At 38.7% G+C, this 27,067-nt stretch overlaps 1 protein-coding gene across 4 annotated transcripts; it reads right to left on the reverse strand.

Annotated features, from left to right (window-relative positions):
• Nucleotides 1-4,902: 4,902 nt before the first annotated feature.
• LOC117983455 (regulation of nuclear pre-mRNA domain-containing protein 2) lies at nt 4,903-26,780 on the reverse strand. 4 transcript variants are annotated; one of them, XM_069499962.1, is made up of 16 exons: nt 26,106-26,780; nt 24,667-24,814; nt 23,532-23,661; nt 22,303-22,478; nt 21,057-21,231; nt 20,109-20,246; nt 17,825-17,944; nt 16,030-16,149; nt 15,171-15,253; nt 14,532-14,657; nt 13,639-13,717; nt 12,061-12,144; nt 11,238-11,267; nt 8,642-8,715; nt 6,489-6,570; nt 4,903-5,952 (listed from the first exon to the last, which is right to left on the reverse strand). In XM_069499962.1, exons 1-16 carry the CDS (start codon nt 26,390-26,392, stop codon nt 5,219-5,221), a joined length of 2,586 nt encoding a protein of 861 aa, XP_069356063.1. In that variant the 5' UTR covers nt 26,393-26,780; the 3' UTR covers nt 4,903-5,218. The 4 variants fall into 4 exon arrangements, with proteins under 4 accessions (XP_069356063.1, XP_069356062.1, XP_069356064.1 ...); XM_069499961.1 differs by having other exon boundaries at nt 4,903-5,955; XM_069499963.1 differs by lacking the exon at nt 17,825-17,944 and having other exon boundaries at nt 4,903-5,955; nt 26,106-26,779.
• Between the last annotated feature and the right edge of the window lie 287 nt (nt 26,781-27,067).

Here is a 27,067-nt window from a genome sequence, read left to right on the forward strand (position 1 = left end):
TCTGCCCATAACTCTATTTGGCTCTATCATTTGTATGGGATTATGCAACAGCGAGAGCGCTACACTAATTTATCCGCGGAATAAAGTTAGTATACCTAGCGGACTTTCTGTTTTTGTATGGGATTACGTAACACGAGAGAGCGCTATACAGTACGCGGCAGAAAGTAATGTACATCGGCCTTTAGAATGACATTTCGGCTTTGTAGAGCGTTGTCTCTGTCAGTCATATCTATATGACGTTTTGTCGGTCTCAATGACAGAGACAACGCTCTACAAATCTGCTTTCTCCTTATAAAGGTCGATGTACATTACTTTCGGCCGCATACTGTAATTATCCGCCGAATTAAGTTAGTATATACTTAGCGCTTTTTATGCTTTTGTATGGGATTACATAACAGATAGCGCGCTATACCCACTAACTTCATTCCGCGGATAGGGTATCACAGTTCACGTCAAATCAAGAGCGTCTTGTGAGAAGTGCATTTCTTATGCGTTTTTGTGAGAAGCGACTTGTTTACTTTGTAGGTCAACTGAGAAAAAATATGTAATAACTTGTCCAGTACGCGGCCGAAAGTGATGAACATCGGCCTTTAGAATTACATTTGTTCTTTGTAGAGCGTTGTCTCTGTCACTCATACCCATATGACGTTTTGTAGGTCTCAACGACCGAGACGGTGCTCTACAAATCTGCTGTCTCCTTCTAAAGATCGGTGTTCATCACTTTTGGCGGCGTGCTGTACTTTATCGTCCGGGATCGAATGTTTCATCCAACTGTATATGGTCACTAAACTGTGATGTAATGCCATGTAATGTAGGTACTCGTAGGAACTAGGGCAACTCATTACACTGCAATCCAGTTGACTTGAGCAGATTAAACCAAACATTTGCTTGCGTGAAGTTTATGTTTGCGAGTGAGAAGTCCATACAAAGTCCATTCCGCTAACAGGAAAGTACACAGTTTAGCAAGCATACAGTTGATACAATAGGACTTCTTGGGCTGTAGTAATAAAATGATGTGATTTTTTGTATAGCGGTAGTTTTTATCATCATCATGATCAACCCATCGCCGGCTCACTACAGAGCACGGGTGTCCTCTCAGAGTGAGAAGGGTTTGGACATAGTCTACCACGCTGACCATGTGCGGATTGGAGCGGTAGTTTATGGGGCTAGAATTCATTATTAAAGATAATAATTTTAAAAAAAAGATTTTTATTTATTTTTAACATGTACGTCACGCTGTACGGAAGGTGAATAATGACGTCACAATCCGTAAAAGACATAAGTTTTTCAATTTTTAAACATAAAATTGGAGTAATTTCTGTTAGTTTTGTGTTGTATATAAGTAGTAAGATTTAAGATGTACTCGTATGACTCCGATCGCCTTCTATCGTATCACGAGTCACGACACACCAAAACAGTACAAAACTGTCCACGCTTGATGGCGATTTAGCTTTACCAGACTGTAAGATTGCTAAACTGTGATTAGTATCTACCTACTTCGTCGGATCTTACATAAGAGAATGAAATTCTAATTCATACCATTTAGATTAAAGGAGATCGCCCGTGAACGGGCCCTCTTTTGTGGCGTCGTGTCAAAACTTAAATAATTTTTTTTAAATGTGTTATTTTTTTACGATTATGTTTTATAACGACTTTTTTCACTCTATTATTGAAAATATCCACAATTACAGTTAGAATCGTAAACATGCATTTATTTTGAAGAAGTATTAATTAAATATAACCTCAATATCAGCAATATAAAAAATAAGATTTCTTTATAACCAGGGTGAATAAATAGAAATCGTTTGCAGAATATAAAGAGTTAATTATTTGTCTACAAAATTAAATTAAAACCATGGTAACATAACAATTATATAAGGGGGGGGCCCAAAGCTCCTAAGAAAATGGGCAATCTCTTTTAAGGTTCGAGAATTTATTAGGAGTAAATAGAAATTAATAACCTATAGTATGGTATAATCGGGGTATGCAACGGGGGGACGCGCCGGACACCCAGACGTCACCCGCGCTATCCCGCACCGGGTTAACGCGAGAGCTGTGCGGGTGTGCGGGGCATCCCCACCACGATTGCCATCTCGAAGTATAGCCATAATTTTAAAAAACTATTTTGAGACGCTTTCTTTCTGAATAACTATCTCATACCAGTTTTCGTGCTTTCGGCTTTAGGAAGATATTTTTTATATCCTAAAATATACTTTTTTCTTTAAATTTAGAAACATTAACTTATCTATACTAATGGAAGGAAAATTCCAAAAATTTATAAGTCTATCTCTGTCGCTCGCTTAAAAATAATATTGCTCTCCCATTCGCACAGAGGCATTCAGGGCGTCTATAAAATTTTCCTTCTAAACCTTATATCATAAGTTATAATAATTCGTGTATATTAACATAATTATTGGTCCGAATTTCGGCAAATTATTCGAGATCTTTGAAGTCCTGGTGAACAGAAATTTTAGCTTGTTTCCACATAAGTATAAGGAGTCTTCTTGGCACTCTCTATACGGGCTGTAACCAGAACGCTAGCAAAAACTTAGCGTTATTATTGTACTAACTAAACACAATCCAATACTAACAACAATTTGCCTCATTTTGTAGTTTAAGTTATTTAGTATTTTTCAAACCCGCAAAGTGTAGCGTGCGAAACTGGGGTCAATGCCCCGCCTACGACGCGGCATTGACAAAATTATAGGATTTTTTTAGTATATTTTTTTCGCCAGCGTCTGTCGTTTCGTTTTTACATCTTCGTTCTGCGTTCTGGTTACACCCTGTATACACGTAGTTTGGCTTTTATTTGAACTTATAGAGGCTGTTTATGCTCAACCTAACCTAACTTTTGAAACTACACGATTTTACCGCAGACGCAGAATTTCGTTGTCTAGAATGTCTACAAAATTGATTGGCAATTTTCAAATGAGAATCAAACCACGTTTGTATGGAGTGAGCTACGAATAAGCTCCTCTTGAATGCACTTCATTATGAAAGTAGCACTCAGTGGCTTTCTTGATATTTTACAACTAAAGTCCCGCAAATTGCTATTGCGCTGGAACCATGTCTCATTAACATCGAAAAAATTAAAATTAAAAAAATTAAGAAGTCACTAAAATGTCGGCCACACGCATTAGCAATTTGCGGGACTTATACCCCTCTACTTATTCTAAGTACCTACTTTTATATCCCTATTCCCTACCACAATATATTTAAGACTTGTTTATTTTTAAGCAATTTAAAAAATCGAGACGTCTACCCTGACCCACCCCAGCTTCCGCCCGCCCCGGCTTTAGGGTGCCATACTAACATGGTAACACCATAAGGGTTTCCCTTATGGTGTGACTTTGTCCGTCCGTCCGTTCGCCGCAGCTGCTTAGCGCCACATTTGATCTAACTATTGAAATAGTTAGGTCAAGTGGAGTACCATTATGAAAAGGATTTATTTGCACAGCTAAAATACTTAGATTTTATTTTTAACCCTACTACGGCAAAACCAAAAGCCTGGGTTATGATTTTGGCAGTCTATGTATGTATGTTTATATCTGTGTTTTCCACTATAGCGGCTAAACTACTGAGCCGATTTTGATGAGTGAGGTGTCAATTGATTCGTTGTCATGGGCCGGGTGACATAGGCTACATTTTATACGAACAAAATCGATCCGACGGATGTTACATCTAAAAAAATGTGGGTCTTTAAAATTTTTTTTTTGCTATTGTATCGAGTGAGTTGTCAAATGAAACAAAAAAAAATACTGAATTCATAAATATAAATATAATATACTATAATATACCAAGCGACAGAAACCCAATTTTACTATAATATTTCAGCGTATATTAAGACGACGATCGTAGTCGGGTTTATGTTTTCAACTTTTTATTTAAGCTGCACAATTTTCAATTTAGGTATAATGAAACTTGTCATAAAAATACCATTCTTTCCCCCTTATCTCCAAAGTTTGCAAAGCGAACAATCTGAAATAAGTAACTACTTCAGATTTTTTGACTTTTGCAAGTTTTTAAAAATTTAAATATTACTGAAAAAATAATACGAAGTTACTAACTAGCAGTTCTTTATAAATAAGCAATAATCCTTTACAAACTTAGCTGTGCGGTTTCAAAGAAAAGGGATTTATTTTTGAATAAAATAACTAACTACACTTTTCCTTCCAAGGTACGGAATCCTCGGTCAGTCTGTCACTTGCCCGGTTCTAGTCGCTTTTAGGGTTCCATACCCGAACGGTGCTAACGGGATCCTATTACTAAGACTCCGCTATCCGTCCGTCTGTCTGTCAGCGGGCGTTATCTCGTGAACTGTAGAGTTGAAATTTTCATAGAATGTGTATTTTTAGTGCCGCTACAACAAATATTGAAAACTTCAAAATGACCGCCATGAAAATATAAAAAAATTAAAGTGTTATTTGCTGTACGATGGTACAGAACCCTTCGTGCGCGAGTCCGACTCGCACTAGACCGATTTTTTATTGAAAGAAAAGCTTTCGCTTTAGTAGTAGGTACCTGATGGAGAGCAATGTTAAGATTTTCTAAGATTTTTAAGGAATCTAAGGTTCTAAGATATTGGTTCGATTTAATATCTTGAGGTTTACATGGAAAGATAAAGTGATACCTACTAGGTACCTTCGTTGTAGTTAAGTTTTATAAAATAAACTTTATTAATTAATTTTTACTGAGGTACATTTGTTGTGGTTAAGTTTTATAAAATAAACTTTATTAATTATTTTTTACTGATGTACCTTTGTTGTAGTTAAGTTTTATAAAATAAACTATATTAATTAATTTTTACTGAATCAAAGTAAAGCAATTATTTTTGTAAGTATTTTTAAGATGGTCTACTTCGACAAGTACGACACTGCTTGGAAGTGAATAAAATAAAGAATCATTTAGGATATAATTTTAATATACCATGAAAAGCAATTCTATAACTATGTCAGTTTTGTCTGGTTTTTAAAATTGTTTTAAATCATATCGATGAACACAATCCATATCCATATATTTTCGAGTCAATACATAAACTTAAACTCTTCACAAATATTAATAAAAACCAAACTGAACTCCATAAAACGTTAAAACAAGCTAAAATTTCTGCAACAACTCGTCCAAATAAACTGAGCAGGATTATTATACAGCTCTATGTATACTAAATCTTAATATTCTTAAGATAATAGAATTCTATAAATAACAACTCTTTTGCACTTCACCAGAATCTTTGCGGTCTGGGGCCCCATCTCGGGCCCATATTCGGCGTTCGCGGACCGTTCCTGGGCCGAAACATTGGGCTGAAACCCTGGGGTCTAAAGTTAGTCCGAGGTCCCCAATTTCGTGGAAACCGTTGGTTCAAGAACGGTCTAGGCCCTTGACCCCAATCACCGTCCGCAGAGAAGTCTTCGAATTCCGGAGAAGGGTTCCTCATGTCCATCATAACGTTGTCCAAACTCCGACTCCTCAAATCATCCTCGTATGCACTATCATCCGAATTCTCCTCTCGGTTATCCTCAAAAATGTCTTCATGAAAATCCGGTTGGTTGTTTTGGAATTTCGGTGGCTGGTTTTGGAATTCCGGCTGCTTTTGGAAATTCGGCGGCTGATTTGTGAAGTCCGGCGGTTTGTTCTGGAATTTCTGTTGGAACTCTTGTTTGTTTTGGAACTCCGGCTTGTTTTGGAAGTTCGGCGGTTGGGTTTGGAAGTTCGGTTGGTTTAAGGCCGGGGGCATGTTGAACTTGAGGCCATCGGGCATATTGTCGAAGGGGTTGGACAGGGGCATCACGGGCGCGCTCTGAGATCCGTCCTTTATGATCGTGATGCTGTTAATTTGTATGAGGTTGGAGTTATTTTCTTTGTGGTTTTGCTTGTGGTTGTCGCCCCCTACCAACACTTTGTTGTTGTTGAAGCTGTTGCGTCGATGCTCGATCTGATTCTGGCCATACATACCTTCTGAAAGAGACAAAATTACATTGTAGTTTCACTGAATAGTACTTGAGATCTTTAGGAACTTGGAAATGCTATGGGCCTCATAAGAAAGCTCAGAGTCACACAGCGGGCGATGGAGAGAGCTATGCTTGGAGTTTCTTTACGCAATCAAATCAGAAATGAGGAGATCCGTAGGAGAACTAGAGTAACCGACATAGCTCAACGGGTTGCGAACCTGAAGTGGCAATGGGCAGAGCACATAGTTCGTACAACCGATAGACGTTGGGGTCCCAAGGTTCTAGAATGGCGACCTCGCACCTGAAGACGCAGCGTTGGAAGACCCCCCACTAGGTGGACGGACGACATCAGACGAGTTGCTGGGAGCCGCTGGATCCAGGCGGCACAAGACCGTGGCGTGTGGAAGTCCCTACAAGAGACCTATGTCCAGCAGTGGATGTCTATTGGTTGATGATGATGATGATGATGATGATGATGAATTATGATGCGTGGATAGAGTATAGTGAAGAATGGTGTTGAGATGGGTGGTAGCTACTTACGTTGCTCCTCGTCTTCGGATAAGTCCATGTCGACGCTCTCTACGATATCCGGGGGCGGCACCATCGGCGGCACGCGGTAGTCCTGGAAAATACGAGTTTTTTAATTTAACTGTTCATTTGTATCTACCTGGCGCAGTGTTGAGACTTGAGCGTCATGATCAAGACAGGTTTATAGTCGACGCATTTCAAACTGAGCCTTCGAGTTATCTGTCTGTTTCGCTCGCACTTACCTACGACCTGTAAGTGCGAGCGAAACAAATAACTCGACGATTCAGTCGACTATAGTAGGTAGTGAGAATTCGCGGGATTCCATGTCGATAGCTCATAGAATGTGGGAATGTGTATTTATTTATTTATACTTTATTGCACACAACACAAAGTAAACATTGGAAAAACGTACAAGGATCTTAATCTAATAGCTGTAGCATGCAAAGGCGGCCTTATCGCTAAAGCGATCTCTTCCAGGCAACCTTTGACGAAAGGAATCACGAAAGCATGGGTATAACCTTTTATAACAAAATTCCGCAGTCTATTTTGGACCTTGGCCTTTACACAAGTTTAAAAATCTATTAAAAGTAGGTATGCTTCTGAAAAAAGCATATTATTACACAATCGAAGATTATGTAAATGACAAAAGAACGTAGATTTGAGCTGCAGCTCGTACCAGCAATGCGCGGGACTGCAATTATACTTTTATACATGGCATAATATTGTCTATCAAATCTTTGAAAAGAGCACTGCCGAGTCTCTTGCCTTGTTCTCTTCTCGGTAGGAAAGGCATTCCGAACCAGTGGTAGATGCATTTGATGATTCAAAAGTAGGTATACTTGTAAAAGTTTAATTGAATAAGAAATATTTTTGTTTTACGTAAATACCTATATAAAAGGAAAAGGTGACTGACTGATCTATCAATGCACAGCTGAAACTACTGGACGGATTGGACTGAACTCATGCAGATAGCTATTATGATGTAGGCGGATTTTTGTAAATTCAACCCCTAAGGGAGTAAAAAAGGGGGTTGAAATTTATGTAGCCACGCGGATGAAATCGCGACCTAGTTTTATTTATAACTAGTTGCCCTGGCGAACTTCGTTCCGCCTAGCAGTCGATTCAAATTTTAAAAATTTTTCTCTCCGTAAGAACCATTCTCGTACTTCAAGGAATATTATAAAAAAAGAATTAGCGAAATCGGTTCAGCTACGAGATTTGCGATGAGCAACACATTTAATGATTCATTTTTATATTATAGATATTCTAGGATATTCTGGAGCCGCTGAATCAAGGCAGCGTAAGATTTGCGATGACCAACACATTTAATGATTCATTTTTATATTATAGATATTCTAGGATATTCTGGAGCCGCTGAATCAAGGCAGCGTAAGATTTGCGATGACCAACACATTTAATGATTCATTTTTATATTATAGTATAAGCTTGACCCTACGTAGGATTGCGATGAAGGCTCTCGGAAATGATGCTACCATGTTACTCATAAATAATCACTTTAATCATTCTCTTAGTTTTACTATAATAACTGCTAACAACACACTATTCTCACAGCTTGCACTTATAAACAACACAGGATCTCTCTCGAGAGTGTCCGCTAAAACCAAAAAACCCTCTCGTCCAGCTTCCAACCGTCAGGGTGGGAGAAACCCAACCTCATTGGTCCCACCGCTCTGCACCAACCGGCGTCAACCAATGACAAAATAGTATTTGAAAATTAGAATTGCCAACGTGACAATTAAGAATCTGCCCCCCAATTGTGTAAGAATAACCATTTCATGGCTATCGCAATCGTCAAGACATTCTGCCCTATGATTGGTTGATTCGCTGTTTACATATTTTCACAGCCAATCAAAGGGCAGAATTCTTGACGATTGCGATAGCCATGAAATGGTTATTCTTACACAATTGGGGGGCTGATTGGTTTCCGCCGTTTTACGCCAACTAGCGTCAAAACTCCAGAATGACAACTGATAGTCTATTTAAAAATAAAGTTGCCAATGTAAAAATAAAAATATAATGCAATTTTGAAGCTAATTAAATTAAGATCCTAACAATAGATATTCTAGGATATTCTGGAGCCGCTGAATCAAGGCAGCGTAAGATGACGCCGTGTGACAATGTTTATCTTGTACGACACTACTTACTTGGTCCACGGAATTGTGCTGGCGCGGCAAAGGCAGCTGCTGCGTTAGGGAGATCAGGTTCCTGTGATCCACATCTGCAAGTGAGACACAGTCTCCGTTAATATTTATTTTATTTGCACCAAAAACATCTCTACATAGTATAAAATAAAGTCGCTTCCCGCTGTCTGTATGTATGAACGCGTAGATCTTTTAAACTACGCAACGGATTTTAATGCGGTTTTCACCAATAGATAGAGTGATTCAAGAGGAAGGTTTATAGTTATAGTTTAATTCTCAAAAAAATAGAGATCCCTAGAGAAATTGAAATAATGTGAATTAGGTCGGAAAAAATCCTCTCATTTGAGAGTTTCCGAGGCAATGACCCCTCAATAGGCTACTTGACAATTTTTTTAAGTTGGTCTTAAATGGTTAATATTTGTCCTATTATATCATAAAAATTAACACTATATTTTTTTGCGCCCTAAAAACCGTAAAACTTTAATTTAAAAAAATATTTTTCTTAGACAGGTGAAAACACTGTCGGCCATGTTTGGCCGATAGATTATCTGTGCTCTGACGTCATGCATTTGTAAACAAACCCCTGTGGTTATACTGTTGTTTACAAATGCATGACGTCAGAGCACAGATAATCTATCGGCCAAACATGGCCGACAGTGTTTTCACCTGTCTAAGAAAAATATTTTTTTAAATTAAAGTTTTACGGTTTTTAGGGCGCAAAAAAATATAGTGTTAATTTTTTTGATATAATAGGACAAATATTAACCATTTAAGACCAACTTAAAAAAATTGTCAAGTAGCCTATTATTATTTTATTATTATTATTCTTTATTTAAAGGTATAAACCCAATACAATATATAAACTTAAAACTAAAATACAATAAAAATAAATAACTGAATGACAATAGGTAGTAGGTATATCACATGACCATTTTAATTAAGTAAGTAGTTTATTTGCTCTGTTCATTATGGGGTTGTGTATAGACGGCGGGATTTCGACGTTGTCGGTATCGACGGTAAACTAAACCAGCGGGCCAGAAGTTATAGTATCCAAAAACGTGTTTATTTTACTCGTCGGTATTGTTATTTTAAATGAATTGAATGATGTTTCGTTAAATTGTTTGAGCATCTCAACTTGGCTGCATTGTTCGCCCCTATCCTTAATATGGTCAATAATATCAGCTACAGAGACGACGGGCGACTTTTGCACGCCGTGATCGGTCCGACTTATGTACAATATCTCTGTACGTTGGCGTAAATACCGCCTCAGCTGGCATCGACGGACTCGGGCACACTATCTTTGTATTTGGTACATGCACAAGCGGTAGCGATTTTGGGTGTTCGGGTGTTGTAGGTTTATCTTCCTCGGTTCTTTTAGATATTTGTTGTTCAAATGAGTTGCGCAATTCGACGATTTCAGCACTCATCCTCGTCTGAAACTCGGACAGTTCCGTCTTCATGATAGTCATATCTTTTAAAAGTCGAGTTACATCGACATGGTCGAAAGAAACCGGTGGTAATCGGTTCAAGTCTTTAGCTACGAAAGTTGGTTGCACATCAGGGTCCACTTCCTTCAATAACTTAATAGTGTCTTTTATGTTGCGTCTCTTCTTATCATCTCCTTTTCTGTGTATTAATCGTACTTTATCACCACATGACTGATACAGAACACTCTTCCCAGTCTCAATTTCCGCATCCGTGAAGTTGGTAGCGCAGATTTGCACAATGCTCAACTCATCTAGCAAGTCTATTTTGTTTTGCACAAACGTTAGGTACTCATTGATAATAACTTGACCCGCCATATCTTATGAATTGGACCAGCGGCGTAAATGGCATTATGAACGTCCGTGCCATACAACCCGTACCGAGTGACTGGACAATCAATCAATGACACCACATTAGTATCTACATTGCAACCATGCGAAGCCGGCTAGTTTACAATAAATGGTAAAAAGAAAATAAAAGTGGAAAGGGAAAAACTTGTCTCTATTAGAGATCTCTACCAGTGACCCTTGGCAGTGCGAGAGGTTGTAGAGGGAGTAGTAATATCTACTATAGCCCTAGTTAATAGCAACTAATAACATCATCAAACAAGATGACGTAGTTTACTAGAGAGCGTGTTTTGATACTGCAACGATGTCAAAAGACGCTCTCGGTGCCAGCCGTCAAATCACGGCCGTAAACCACCGCTGCATTGGAATCTCATTAAATTCCATTACAAGATACCTAATGTGCAGCGAATAATTTTTTTTTTTTTTTTAAATAAAAAATGTGTATAAAATAAATACGGCAAAAGAGAAAGAAATTCATATTTTCGAATAAAACGTGTTTTAAATAATCGAGTGATAATTGAATCGTAGTATTTTCAATGATCGTAGAAGAACCAGAGTAACCGACCATGGCGCTGATTCGGTTTAACACGACTTTCTGGTGCTGTATTATTTAAGATAATTCCGCAGGAATAGCGATTTTTGTACATCCGAATTAGCTACCACTAGCTGGGTAAAATGATTACCAAAAACCGCAGTAAAAAGTAGAAATTAAATTAATAACAGACGAAATAAATGTAAAAGAATTATTGACGGCAGCGACCACTTACCTTCAGGTGGTCCATCTGCCTGTCTGACGTCTTTTAAATACAAACAAAAATCAATGTTATCATCATTTTTTTAAAACTCGTAGGCAAGAAAGACGAAAGAATAACGTTTATTTTGTAAATTGTGCCACACATCACATAATATTTTATACCTAAGAGTTGGTTATCCCGAAACTTCCTCCACTTGGGCATAAAAGTCAAAATGCCTCAAGCAGGAGAAGCGTCGGAATAAACTGTTTCATGTGTGGCACAACCTGAATAAAGGTTCCAAGTTCAGCATAATGCTATATAGCACTGAGGTAACCCTAGAAAGACAAGTACTTTTTATCTCGGAAAATTGATGAGTTCCCACGAGATTATTAAAAATCTGAATCCACGCGGACGAATTCGCGGGCATTATCAAGTACTAAAATATTTTTTTGTAAAATTCTTCAATGAATCCGTACCCTTATTATAAATGCGAAAGTGTGTTTGTTAGTTGGCTTGTCCTTCAATCACGTCGCAACGGTGCAACGGATTGACGTGATTTTTTGCATGTGTATAGACCTTGCTGGGCATAGTCCTGTAGAGTGACATAGGCTACTTTTTATCCCGGAAAATCAAAAAGTTCCCGCGGGATTTTTAAAAAACCTAATTCCACGCGGACGTAGTCGCGGGCATCAGCTAGTTAAAAATAAATGACAAATGAGCTTGGTGGCTGTCATTCAGTGTTAGACTAAACACCGAGTTAGCGATTCATTAGGCTGGGACTCCAACCCGGGACCACAAGGATTAGCTAGCCCTACCAAGCAGGGGAACTGGCTAATAAGTGGTAAGTAGTACTAACCTTGATGCTGTGGGTGCCTGACGGGCGCGGCGACGGGCGGCGGCGCTAGGCTCGGCAACATTCTGTGGTCTACGTCCTCTATGTCTACACAACCATTTACAGGGTTTATCTTTGTCAATTTATACACTGTACTACGGCCATTACGAACGTACGAACGAGGTCACAGATCATTACGATCTAAAGTACCTCGTAAACGGTCAAACATGTTTATCAAACACGCCGTCATTCAAATTTTCCAAACACGTAGTTTGCTTGACAAAAATATGTTTGACCGTTTACGGGGCACTATAGGGTTGTGAGAATGCCGCAGAAGTCGTTATCGATAAAGGGATGTCGTTCAGACGCAGGTAAAAAATATGGGCGCTTTTTATAACCTGTTATTGACTATCGACAAACCCTTCTGTTACTGTTACACACAACACCAGAGCATCAGTTTCAAGTTCCATAAGGCCTGTAAGTGCGAGCGAGAGGTCTGATAAAAATGATTTATTGCTCAGTTCGCACGTTGGTAATGGCCTAAGCATGCCGCTGGCCGTACACGATCAAGTTTGTAGCGGACTTGAATCGGCGTCCAGTAAATTTGCCGGTATATGGCTGTTGAAGCGCCTACAACACTTTTGCAGCAAATGTAATATACCAATTCGTTGGATCATAATTTCTATGTTTACTTAATCGTTCAATTGTTTCTGCATAATAGTATTTTTCTTATTGTATATAGATACATTGGTACTGATTCTGAGCACAACTTATTTTAGAATATTCGCATACTCTTCTTACTAATGTAATATATAAAGGACGGACGCAGTTTGACAGTTTTAAATTTAATTTTTAGATGGTAAAACCCGTGATTTTAGCACACAGTCGCGAGCCTACTGTTTAAATTTGCACTAAAATTTAGTCTTTAAATGTAAAGGTCATGTTCTGTCCCTTTTTAGCATTGTTAAAAAGAAAAGGATGCAGATACTCTAAATGTGGTTCAGAGAAAGACAACGAAATCGGTCCCATTATTCACCTATTGGACATAATAGTGATCCAAAGTTTCAGTGCCGGTATATGGAACCTAATACTATATTTTATTCTTTATTTATTTTAAATTTATTTATTTATTTATCACTAGCTTATGCTCGCGACTTCGTCCGCGTGGACTACAAAATTTCAAATCCCTATTTCACCCCCTTAGGAGTTGAATTTTCAAAAATCCTTTCTTAGCGGATGCCTACGTCATAATTGCTATCTGCATGCCAAATTTCAGCCCGATCCGTCCAGTAGTTTGAGCTGTGCGTTGATAGATCAGTCAGTCAGTCAGTCAGTCATTCAGTCAGTCAGTCAGTCAGTCACCTTTTCCTTTTATATATATAGATAGATTGGGAACTAATACAGGTGGTTGCATAGTCCATACTAATATTATAAATGCGAAAGTGTGTCTGTCTGTCTGTTAGAGTTAGCTTACATCCCGGGGAAGGACATAGGCTACTTTTTATCCCGGAAAATTGAAGAGTTCCCACGGGATTTTTAAAAAACCTAAATCCACGCGGACGAAGTCGCGGGCATCAGCTAGTTGTAAATAAAATCACTCACGTCCTAATAACGGCAGTACGGGCGGCGGCGGCGGCGGTGGTAGGATACCGCGATGATCGACGTCAGCTATCGGCGGATCCTAGAATATCGATAAGGATGGGTCAGTTCACAAAGTTACCCTTTTCAATATAGGCTCAAGTCAGCGGGGCGATTGTCTAAAACCTGCATCAATCATTATTACAATCTCAATTGTTCTGATTGGCTGAATTTGTGCGATTCTTGTTGCAACAATGAGCAACAATGCATTGTGGCCAATAGTGAGCGAGCATTAACCAATCAGAGATGATTGCGATCGTGACATTATAGCTGTCAAACAACCGCGGTAGGGCCACTGGTCTCATGTCTCAAGGCTGCAACCGACAAAAGCATTCCTCCAAGAACTTGAGCGTATGAGTCCCGCAAATCGCTTTTGCGCGTGGCCGCCATATTAGTGACGTCAGCACTAGACTGAAGTTTCGAGCTGACGGTATATTTTTATTTCGGCGGACGTCAAAATGACGTCATTTCGATGTTAATGTGACATGGTTCCAGCGCAATAGCAATTTGCGGGACTTATACCAGTACCGCGTCGTGTAGAAATAAACAAATGGGGATATAAATTTTTACAAAAGGATTTGTTTGTTTTTGTTTTTTTAGTTTTTTTTTTAAAAGAACATTAGCCATGTTAAATGACTAATATTCCCCTTTCCTCTCCAACTAAGCGTCAAGCTTGTGCTAGGAGTAGGTACGACAATAGTGCAACGGGCGGGGTTTGAACCGTCGACCTTTCGGTTTTCAGTCCACTCCTTTACCCGTTGAGCTATTGAGGCTCAAATTTAACCCTATTCGCCTCTTGGTCGAATTTTCCATAGTGTGCGAGTGAGAGGTGAATAGAATGTGAAGTCTCTTCTCACCTGCGGCCTTGGTTCTAGTAGCGGGGGCGGCACGGGGTGCGGTGCGGGGTGCGGCGGGGAGGCGGGCGGCTCCACAAATATATTCCGCGGGTTCACCACCGGCTGAATGTGGCTCGCTGTGGTGGGCTAGAGGACGTAAGTCACTATGATCAGGCCTGGGCTTTGTGTAAGCGGTCGCAGTGTCATGGGCTGTATGACGTCATGACAAATTCAATATGGCAGATATGACAACAAAAACCGCCCGCGTTTAAGCAAGCGTAGTGTGGAACGCCCTCCAGCACGATGGACCGACGATATAAAGAGGCTGGCGGGAAGTGGCTGGATGAGGAAGGCTGAGGACCGGGTGTGGTGGCGCTCTTTAGGGAAGGCCTATGTCCAACAGTGGACGTCCACAGGCTGATGATGATGATGATGACAACAAAAAATTACCCTAAAATAAATAGTTGATGGAATCGAATTTTGTATCAAATATAGGGTGGGTCTCATAATGTAGATTCCGAAAGGTGTATAGGAGTAGTTGTATTTTAGTTTTCGAACCTGTGGTATTTAGTTCTCTAGCTATTGGCACTCGCGAAAAATTATGCATCCAGAGCAGGAACCATTTAAAAAAGAAAATAAATTATTATAATCAATACTTACTGGTGGTACGCTCCAAGAGACGTTATTCCAATGATTATTTGTTAAGGCTTCAGGAAGATAAGGCGATTCCGGCTCGTCTGGGACTGAAAAAAAATTTATATAAACAGTTCGGCCAAACTGAGGCGTATTCCGCGTGGGAACTGAGATACAAGAGTACGTATTGTATAATACGCTAGTCTTACATTCGCATGTCGCGTTTTACATCCCAAGCGGATTTCGTCTCAATTTGACTTTTGTGTAAAAGGGCTTTTTAAAAAAGGAAACACGGTAATAAAGGCATAAAATCACGCACAACAGACGGAAACGTTTAAGTGCGGAAACCAGCCCAGAGCGAAGAAAGAAAAAGGCATAAAATAAGTTGAAGGCATAAAATAAAGCTAGAATAACGCTACACTAAACCCCTGTGCCGTACCTTTTGTAGGAACTAATTCGAGTTGCACCCAGTCCAGTAGAAAGTCAGGTTCATGCAAGAGTACGTATTGTATAATACGCGACAGGTTGAAATGCCAATCGGGGAGGGAACGCCCCGCACAGCCCCCGCGCTAGGCCTGTACGGTAACATGCGGGGGTACGGGGCGTCCCCCCACCTCATACCCCGATTGCCATTTCGACCGAAGTGATGTACATCGGTCTTTAGAATGACATTTCGGCTTTGTAGAGCGTTCTCTGTCACTCATACCTATATGACGTTTTGTCGGTCTCAACGACAGAGACAGTGCTCTACACATTTACTATCTCCTTTTAAAGGTCGATGTACATTACTATCGGCCGCGTACAGTAGCTTGGTTCCATAACTCCCAGGCAGCGCATTTTGCATATATTAGTGAATGCTGCTTGTGAAGTAAAGGCGGATACTCACTGACGATGGTTTCCATGGTGCCATAGAAGGACGTGGGCGGCGGCGGGATGCCCGTGCTGTCCGGCGTCAGCAGGTCCAAACCGGGTAGCGCGTCTAGCGACTTTTGCGATATACTCACCGCTGGAACAAATCAAGCTCATTATATTTATGCTAAAAACGGCGAATCAATGTTTCAGTACTGGTATTTTGAACCTTAAGCGAGGTTTATACTAGCAAGAATTTCTTGCAAGTTATACCGCAAGTACTTGCAGAACTGTTTACACTACGAGCAATATTGTACATGTACATTTGTGAATTGCGGCAAGTCCAGGAGTTAACTTCTGCAAGTTATATCTACTGTGTAAACAATCACTTCCGCAAGTTTTGTTACTTGCTGGACTTGCCGCAAGTCACAAATACAGTATAGTATACAGTATAGTGTAAAAAAATCTGCTAGTACTTGCGGAATAACTTCTAGCTAGTCTAAACCTCGCTTAAACCTCGCTTAATACTGGGGTAATATTTCAATACCGGTATTTTGAACCTAATATAAGTGGTTTATAGTCATTGAAAACTACAACACTACAACGTCCTAGTAACGGCAGTAAGTAAAATACATAACTAAATACAAAGATGAAACTAAATCAGGCCAAAACTTAGGGACGTTAATAGAAATCAATGGTTGCCACTTTCATACAAAATAACATTAAAAAAACTAACACTAAAACACAAGACATCACAAATATATAAATAAAGCAGGACAAAACTACAATAAAAATCATGAACATATTAACTACCGAAGCTTACTAAAAACCTTCATACACATTATATCATATCATGACACGTCATTTCACCTCCTGACTAGAGCTCGCCTTCGCACTCGCATACGTCAAAACAGACATGGGGTAGGTAAGGTGATTCCAAGGTGTGCCATCTGGTGATGGCATACCTTGGAATCGAGTGGTGTTTGAAAAAAAACCGGCCAAGTGCGAGTCAGGCTCGCGCAATGAGGGTTCCGTACTACAGTCGTATTTTTTCGACATTTTGCAGAATACTTCAAAAACTATGATACATAAAAATAAATAAAAATCTGTTTTAGAACGCACAGGTGAAGACCTTTCATATGATACCCCACTTGATATAGTTATCTTACTCCGAAAATTGAAAATACTAATTAGTAGTTCATTTAAATTGTGTGATCTAACACTAAATTCACGGTTTTCAGATTTTTCCCCAAATGTCAGCTTTAAGATCTACCTACCTGCCAAATTTCATGATTCTAGGTCAACGGGAAGTAACCTGTAGGTTTCTTGACAGACAGACGGACAGACAGACAGACAACAAAGTGATCCTATAAGGGTTCCGTTTTTCCTTTTGAGGTACGGAACCCTAAAAACTGGGATTTGTTAAAAATATTTTAACAAATCTCGGTGCTTTCCGTTGGCAATTGCTGCAGTCCGTCTATATTTACTCTGGGTAATTATCTTATTTCTCTACTTTATAAGGCTTTATTATCACAAAAATGAGGATATTCTTGGCAATATTTTTGTACGTAGAAGAATACAAATATTTTGTTTGTTTTTCCTACATTGCCCGCAATCCTTTTTTTGCTACGTATATATCGTATACTTTCATATTTCTTGTCATAACGTTTATAAGTGTGCCATCTTGTCCCTTGCCTACCCTATGTCTGTGTAGTTGTGTCATGACATGTCAGGAACTACTTTTACATGAAAAAAAATACTTCTATTTAATAACGAAAAACTAGTTTAGAGGAAAAAATGTGTAAAAGGTGTTCTAGTAATTACTATCGTACCTGAGTTGTTTTCAGAAGATGTAGAGTTATTGTCAAGAGGATCAAAGCCCTTCAAAATATCGTTTATATCGAAATCTTGTTTGTCACTCGGCCTCGTGTTTATTACTTCGATTTTATTCGCTGCAAATTAACACGGTCCACACTTTACCATAGACAATGGAACATGCGACAGCAACTTTATTACTTTGTATAAAAAGTGGGCACCATATCAGAGTGAAATAGAGTGAGTGAACTCTGTTTGATCTGTGGCCCTACCGCGGTTGTTTGACAGCTACAATGTCACGATCGCAATCATCTCTGATTGGTTAATGCTCGCTCACTATTGGCCGCAATGCATTGTTGCAACAAGAATCGCACAAATTCAGCCAATCAGAACAATTGAGATTGTAATAATGATTGATGCAGGTTTTAGACAATCGCCCTACAGATTCAACGAGATGTCAAATATTATGCAATGGGTGACGTGAAATCAAGAAAACTAGGCGATTCATAGGCTACCTAGCATGCCAGTGACGTCGAAGCCTCGACGTTTTGTTACAACTTCCCTAACGGCGGTTACGCACTCAAAGATTCAAAGAGATTCAAAGACTCATCCAATCCGAGTCCATGAAAATGCATTCCTTTTTGTTTTGTACGGTAGCTTGACATAATATGTCGTAGATAATCGCTGGTACTCTCACGGATGACAGATAGAACTCGGATGACAGAAGTGCAGTGCGTAATCGCCGTAACTGTCGTGAACTGTGACCATATGATGATAACACACACTTACGACAAAAAAAAACGCAATCAATGACTGTGTTTTTAAAAGTAATTTGCATCTTTTTCTTTGTCAAAAAAAGATGAGAAACATATTTAAAATAAATAACTAAAGTTGTCCCGGAAAAGTTAGGCTCTTTCTGTAACGTAATCCCATACAAATGATAAAAACAAAAAACCCAGTGCACATCAACCATTTTGAGTAATTCTTTGGCCTTTACCACTCTATTTAAGAACCTATGTTATCAAAAAACATTCAAAATTCAATTGGATAAAATAGTTTCGTTTGTGATTGGTTGGTGACTTTACATGGTTAACACCCACTGAGTTTTTATCTTTGTCATTTGTATGGGAGTACACAACAGAGAGAGCCCTATACTAAGTTCTCTCTGTGGATAGATAATATAGTTACAACTTTTTTTTTTCAGATACAAGTCTAGCCTTTGACTGGAATCTCATCTGGTAGTAAATGATGATGCAGTCTAAGATGGATGCCAGCTAGCCTGGAAGGGGTATGGCAGGTTTATTAAACCTATACCCCTTTGGTTTCTACACGGCATCGTACCGGAACGCTAAATCGCTTGGCGGCACGGCTTTGCCGGTAGGGTGGTAACTAGCCACGGCCGAAGCCTCCCACCTGACCAGACCAGAAATTTAGAAATTATAAAGTTCCAAACCCCTGCCGGGAATCTAACCCGGGACCTCCCACTAACAAGATCAGTAGGCATAGCGATACTATAATCAACTAGATGATGCCCGCGACTTCGTCCGCGGAGATTTAGATTTTTAAAAATCCTGTGGGAAAACTTTGATTTTCCGGGATAAAAAGTAGCCTATGTCCTTCCCCGGGATGCAAGATATATCTGTACCAAATTTCGTCAAAATCGGTTGAACGGTTGAGCCGTGAAAAGCTAGCAGACAGACAGACAGACACACTTTCGCATTAATATATATATAGCTGCTCGTGCTGATTCACTGATTGACTGACTGACTCACTCATTGATCACCTCTCCTGAACATTTTTGTATGAAACAATTTTTTTTTACTGATATATTCGTATAGAAGACAAAAATTCATTCGGAACAAAAAATAAGGAGAGAGCTGATGATTGAGGATTTCAGAGACAGGTGAGTGTTGTGAGTGAAGAGCACGCTTAAGGTATTGAAGATAGGCGGGGGAAGCTCGAGCAAATGTCATTCGAAACGTCATCCGATTGCCAGTGAGCTGAAAAAAAATTCAAAATGGCGAAAAAAAGATGGCCGCCATACAAACTTCGTCTGTGTCTATCTCGGAGAGTATAAAAGATGGAAGAGTAGTTTCTTCGCAAAAGATGATCAGGATCCAAGGGTTTACTCGATGAATAGAAAAAAAATTCAAGATGGCGGAATTTATTTTTCCATAGAAAATGCATGGCGAATAAAGTCCACATTTTGAAAAACCAACGCTGCATGCTCGCGGACCACTTCAGTGGTCCGCGCACCCACGCACCCTACTAGTTTATACTATTACTATGGATGGTACTCACCACTACTCAAGTCCAAATCAAGTGTATCATTGAACATCGCCAGGGGGTTGTCCGAAGTGAGGAACGACGAAAGGCCGAGGTTGTACAGCGATCCTTCCGACAGCGATGTGTTGAATGTCTGGTCTATATTGTACGCCACTGAAACAAGATATTTTATTTTAAAAAAAACTCATTTTGAGGGTATCTATGATTAAGTAAAATCCATACTAATATTATAAATGCAAAAGCGTGTCTGTCTGTCTGCAGCCTTTCACGGCCCATCCGTCAACCGATTTCAACAAAATTTGGTACAGAGATAGCTTGCATCCCGGAGAAGGACATAGGCTACTTTTGATCCCGGAGAATCAAAGAGTTCCCACGGGATTGTTAAAAACCAAAAAAACAATATTTTTTTCAGTGATTCATATATCAATGAACCTGGATAGTGGCAAGGCAAACCGATAAAATATTTAGTTTTGAGGGTACAATATCAAATAATCTAGTTATCACCCTCCTACGTTTGTATGAAGAAAGCACCGAACTGCGCCCTCTTGAGGATGACATTTCCAAAAATCGTGAAACACGTATTTCTTCATTTTTAGTTGAAAACTCATACACACAACTTTTAATAAAAGTGGAATTTACATAAATTATTTTTAGCGAGTTCCTAAAAGAAACCTACTGTCAAAATTTCAAGTTCTGTTTAGACTGTATGTTAACAGATCAGTCAGTCAGTATATAAGCTTTATGACATTTTATTTACGAATAACACTATTTGATTTCTAAATGACAAGGTGCTTGGGTAACTTAGTAATTTTTATGACATTTTTAACTAGTAGGTATTATCTAGATTCTATGCCATTTTTAGTACACTTATTTTGTTATTGTATTGTACTATGCTTATCTGACTTTCGTAAGCGCTTGTATAAGTCTAAATCGAAAATAAATAAATACAAATACAAAGCTTACCATCATCATCGGTAGTGTCTGTGGGCGCAGGCAGGTCAAGGTCCTCATCAGGACCCGGTGAAGGCACATCCTCGTCTCTCTCAGGAGGCGAGGGCGCCGCACTGGGCAGCGTTGGTATTAACTCGTCGAGTTTTCGTTTTAACGCCCGCACTCGGGCACCGAAGTTTTTATATGCCTTGAATAAAAATGAACACAATGAATATCATTTTTTTAAAAATATATTTTTTTGTTTATCAAGAAACCTAAATCACAGGGACAAAGTCACAAGCATCAATTTGTTGCCAAATAAATTTTTCAAAGGGCTTTTTTTGGATTATACAATAAACACAATATTATTATCTCTATATATAATTATTATAATATATAAATCTACATAAAAATGAATCGCTGAATGTGTTGCTGATCGCGAATCTCGAGATCGGCTGAACCGATTTCGCTAATTCTTTTTTTATAATATTCCTTGAAGTATGGGGATGGTTCTTACGTAGAGAAAAATTTAAAAAATTAAAGAATCAACTGTTAGGCGTTACGAAGTTCGCCAGGTCAGCTGGTTATGTACAAATTTTATATTATTAATTGTAATTTGTGTCCAAAAAAAGTACAGACATCAGAAACAAGACAAAACTAACTGATGCCCTGTTGGTCTAACATGCGCACCGCGAGAAAATTTTGTCTACGCATTATCTCGTGTTTTTTCATACAAATAAGACGAGTAAATGCGTAGACAAAATTTTCTCGCGGTGCGCATGTTAGGCGTTCTGGAATATGTTTGTATGTATACAAATTTTAATAACAATAGGCTGGCCATATATCTATAGTAAGCGACAGTTTGAACTCCCCGCACACCCGCGCAGCCCCCGCGCTAACCCGGTGCGGGCGAGCGCGGGTGTGCAGGGCGTCCTCGATTGCCTTACAAACTAACTTTTTAATCTATTTACAAAAACGACTAACAAAAACAGCGGCGGTGTTCCCACTAGATTACAACATGGGGTTATTAAAGGGGCGGACCAACAAATTCCTAAAAGGCCGGCAACGCATCGGTGGTTCCTCTGGTGCTACAAATGTTCATGGGCGGCGGTAATCACTTAACATCAGGTGTCCCGCCGGCTCGTTTTCTCGCTATCTCTATTAAAAAAAAATACAAACAAGTAAAGGAAAATGTAATGATGGAAAATATAAAAAAATCAAAAAGGGATTGAACATTTATTACACTTGCAGGTATGCCAAAATAAAATGTAATACTCACATAGGCCACAACTTTGACTTCGCCCCTCTGTGTGGAGTAGTACTGGTTAGCAGAGCTGAGTAAGGCAAGCAGCGCCTCCCTCGCAACTATCTCCCTTTGCAACGCCTGGGTGTACTTCTCAACACATGATATGCCTTCGTTCAACTCCTTTTCCACATCTTCTCTGTGACCTCTATCTGTTAAAAATGTGTATAGTGCATACATTTTTTTAAAAAGAATTTTCATAATTTGTTTATACAGGGTGTCCCAAGAAGTAGCGGTTGTCCAGAGGTAGATCAACACTAGGGCTACCTGAATCACCCCCATGTACGTATTACGTAGATATTTTGAACTTTCGATAAAAAAATTGTCATGTTCCATAATGCCTAGCTAAACCGTAAAAAAATGTCCAAAAACGTTTTACAGAAAGAGAAAATAAAATAAAAACCACTGATGGATGAAAATTATGAAAAAATCATTAAAAAATTCATATCTCCTAAACTACTAAAAATCGCGGAACATACATGGGGGTGATTCAGGTAGCCCTAGTGTTGTTCTACCTCTGGACAACCGCTTGACACTACTTCTTGGGACAGCCTGTATAGTGCATAAATTTTGAGAAAAAAAAACAAAGAGAAATAGATGTGTATTTGTGTGGCCACTTGAGCGATGTCATTATGTTCATGATCTGTCATCTATACCTACTATTCTACATCAATGGGTTTACCTGCTAAATCATACTTTTGACATGACTGTTGACATAATATATAGCAAGTCCTTTCTCAAAATTTATGTATTATATATTTCAATTCTATTTCGTTTTATGGCGCGCGGCTGCACCAAACGGGCGCAATTTACTTCGCCAATGTCGTGTGGAATTGAAGAGACACGATACGAATGGTTGGTGATAACTGGGAAGTTTGGCTATCGCGTACAAAATAAGGTCTCACGCGCCATTTTAACCGTATGTGTCAACTGTCATGTCAAAAGTACAATTTTAGGCATAATTTTCAAGATGAACCGTACTTTTGACATGACAGTTGACACATAGAGTTAAAATGGCGCGTGAGAGTTCATTTTATACTATCGTATAATATTGTGCTCAGTCAGTTGCAGACAGGGACAGGGGCTCATGTCTGTGTGCCACATGGAGATTGTATCGAATTTGGTGGCACAATGAGACTATCGCCGCGATTCTCTTGTCCGTGGAGATAACTGTGAGCCCAGTGTGAACATAGCCTAAATCATACCTTTCAAGTTTGCGCACAGCGCGTCTGCATCCGACAACTCTAAATGATGCTCATGAAGGTATTTCAACTTTGTCTGCGTGTCTGCTTCTAGTACTGTGCATTGCTTTATTTTGTTTACTAGCTGCTGTGGCTGGAAATAAAAAAAACCTGGTCAGGTACGAGTCGGCCTCGCACACGAAGGGTTCCGTACTATCGCACAAGAAACAACACCAATAAAAAGAGGGATTGTCTAAGAAGGAAGGATTATTGGAGATGTCTCTCAACAAGTTCAAAGTTTTCATAAAACGTAAACTTATTGAAAAATCCTATTACAATGTAAAGGATTATTTGGATGATAAGAAAGCTTGTGAATGAGTTGCTTTTGTAAAAAAACCTAGCACTAGAAAGTTAGGTTAGCTGGGCACCGAACAGCGCAGCATCAATGTTGAGCTATGCTGAACCTAAGTGCTGCCTGTGTAAAGCTGAGGAGGGTATTACTACTGGCTAGTCCTAATTCTAATATCCTAATCCTAATAATATTATAAATGTGAAAGTGTGGATATTTGGATGTTTGGTAATTGTTACTCAATCACGCAAAAACGGCAGAACGGATTTGGATGAAATTTGGAATGGAGATAGACTATACCCTGGATTAACACATAGGCTACTTTTTATACCGGAAATACAAAGCGTTCCCACGGGTTTTTTAAACACCTAATTCCACGCGGACGAAGTCGCGGGCATCAGCTAGTAATATTATAAATGTGAAAGTGTGGATATTTGGATGTTTGGTAATTGTTACTCAATCACGCAAAAACGGCTGAACGGATTTGGATGAAATTTGGAATGGAGATAGATTATACCTACCCTGGATTAACACATAGGCTACTTTTTATTCTGGAAAATCATAGAGTTCCCACAGGATTTTTAAAAACCAGACATAAGCTAGTCTATATATAAAAATGAATAGCTAAATGTGTTGCTAATCGCAAATCTCGAGAACAGCTGAACCGATTTCGCTAATTCTTTTTTTATAATATTCCTTAAAGTACGGGGATGGTTCTTACGAAGAGAAATATTTAAAAAATTTGAATCAACGGTTAGGCGGTACGAAGTTCGCCGGGGCAGCTAGTAAAGTAATAAATTTATGCCTCACCTGAAAGTCCAATGGGTCATCATCAGCCTTTTTAATGGCTCCAGCAGAGAGCAGCCCCGTCAGGTCTGATAGGAACTCATCATCGTACACAGACCTTTGCTCCCATATCTTAAATATGCGTAGAATCTTAGATCTGACTTTCTCATCACTAGAAAATAATGATTATTTTTGTTAAGTAACTAGCTATAATATCCTGAATTTATTAGTTTTCTCATAAGATTGAGTTAAAACAAGACAGATTTATGTCAGAGATTTAGCGCTGTCTTAAGTAACGATTAGACTAAACTTAAGTAACGATTAAGAGATTCTGAGTACGGCTGTAAGCTAATTCTATTTAACAAAGCTCTTAATTAAACTAAATTGACAGCTCTGAGGCTGAGATCTATAGAGCACACTCTGACTTTGCTTAGAATTAAGACAGAGTTAAAGCGAGACAGATCTATATCTCACATAAATCTGTCTCGTCTCAATCTTAAGGTTCAAATTCAAATTTAAGGTTCCTGTCCATTATCCACGTAAACCCATTACACCACTTTGTCCACCGTTGCGTAGAACTGTCCTTGGCGCCAATTCTCCTGTCTCTAGATTATGTAAAACTCTTAACCACCACCACTCTGTCATTGACATTAATACTGACTCTTTGTATAAGTTTCGGGAAAAGATCTTTGCATATTGGAAGTCTTGAGTAGGAAGTATTATCTGTAATCTTATTGTTGTTTGTTTTTTTATTTTTTTCACATATGTTGTATTGACTTATAATTGGCGACTGCACTTAGTAAGTAATATTTTCAGAATTAAGTTTTTTTTAAATAATGTATTAGTGTAAGTAGCCGTTAGTTAATTTAATAAATAAATAATAAAATAAAATCTTCAATCTTAAGTCTGAGCAAAGTCAAAGTGCGCTCTATAGACCTCAGCCTAAGTCTAGTAGTGACCTTTTTACAAAGCGCATTAACATGATAACTGTACATTTAGCCCTGTCATTTTAGTTTTAGTCTAAATATATAATAGGAAAAGCTGACTGACTGACTGGCTAGTCTATCAACGCACAGCTCAAACTTCTGGACGAATCAGGCTGAAATTTGGCATGCAGATAGCTATTACGATGTAGACATCTGCTAAGAAAGGATTTTTGAAAATTCAAGCCCTAAGGGGGTAAAATAGGGGTTTCAAATTTGTGTAGTCCACGTGGATGAAGTTGGGAGATAAGCTAGTTTAGTATAGATTGTACAACAGAATCAGCCACAATCAAATAAACAAAATAAACAAAAAATTGTAATTAATTTTTTGTACAAATAAAGTTTATAAAATAATTTTTTGTAAAGTTACAAACTTATAGTTTTAATATAATGTAACATTACAATTTAATTAATAACTAGAGTTACAAACTATAATCTGTTCAATTAATCATTCTTTATTATTACTAATTGTTAACATACCGAACAAGTGGTGTTGCCTTCTGTAAATTAAGACCCCAACTCTCCACAAACTCATAATTTTTTCTCTTACTATACTGAATAACATCATTTGCTAAATAAAAAAGTACTAAACGCTGCTCAACCTTCACTCTTTTCAGTACATTCAACCAACTTGAAACAATCTTCTTGTGATGGAGTCGCTGCTTCAAACACCAAGATGATAGAGACTGTATACTCTCCTGTGTATCTTTTAATTGTGTTAGTTTCTTTTCAAATGCTAGAGTGTTGAATTCTTCAGTTTCTCCCATTGTTGTGATAACTCAATACATCTCTATTTACAAGCGTAACATACAATTAAAAATGATAACTGTATTGATACCAGTAAAAACACTACAATTTCCTAATTTAACACTATTTGTTGTAAGTTTTTCACTATTTGCACAGAAATCCGATATTAATTATATCAGAAACACCGCGTTATTTTGGTGCGAACTATATACAATAATAATTAAGAATAAAACACACATCTGCACCATAGCTGTAATTATAATTAACGTTTGCACAAAAAACACGTAAATTTTTGTAAACCAGCTTTTAGTACATAGAATAACCAACACTGATCGAATTAACTAAGATATTTTGTTGTTCGTACATTTTTAATACAACAACCGCCATTTTCTTGCAAATAGCAACGTGCTGTCAAAAACCACAGATAGAAGATAGAGAATAGAGATAGCAAAGAGTAGGGCTCTAGTAATATAGTAGATAATCTATGGGCTGAACCTTGGATGAATGATTACCATATCCCCATAGAGGTCTATGGGCTGAACATTAAGGTATTGCCAGACACTTGCGACAAACAACATACAGCATGCATCAGCAAACATTCCAGGCGGTTCATCTTAGCGGCTTGCCGCCTGATGCGGTTGAAACAGCGGCTGACCGCCACGGGCGGCGAGCCGCTGTTCAACCGCGTCAGGCAG

The sequence above is a fragment of the Maniola hyperantus genome, chromosome 7, assembly GCF_902806685.2.
Source record: "Maniola hyperantus chromosome 7, iAphHyp1.2, whole genome shotgun sequence".
NCBI classification, from domain to species: Eukaryota; Metazoa; Arthropoda; class Insecta; order Lepidoptera; family Nymphalidae; genus Maniola; species Maniola hyperantus.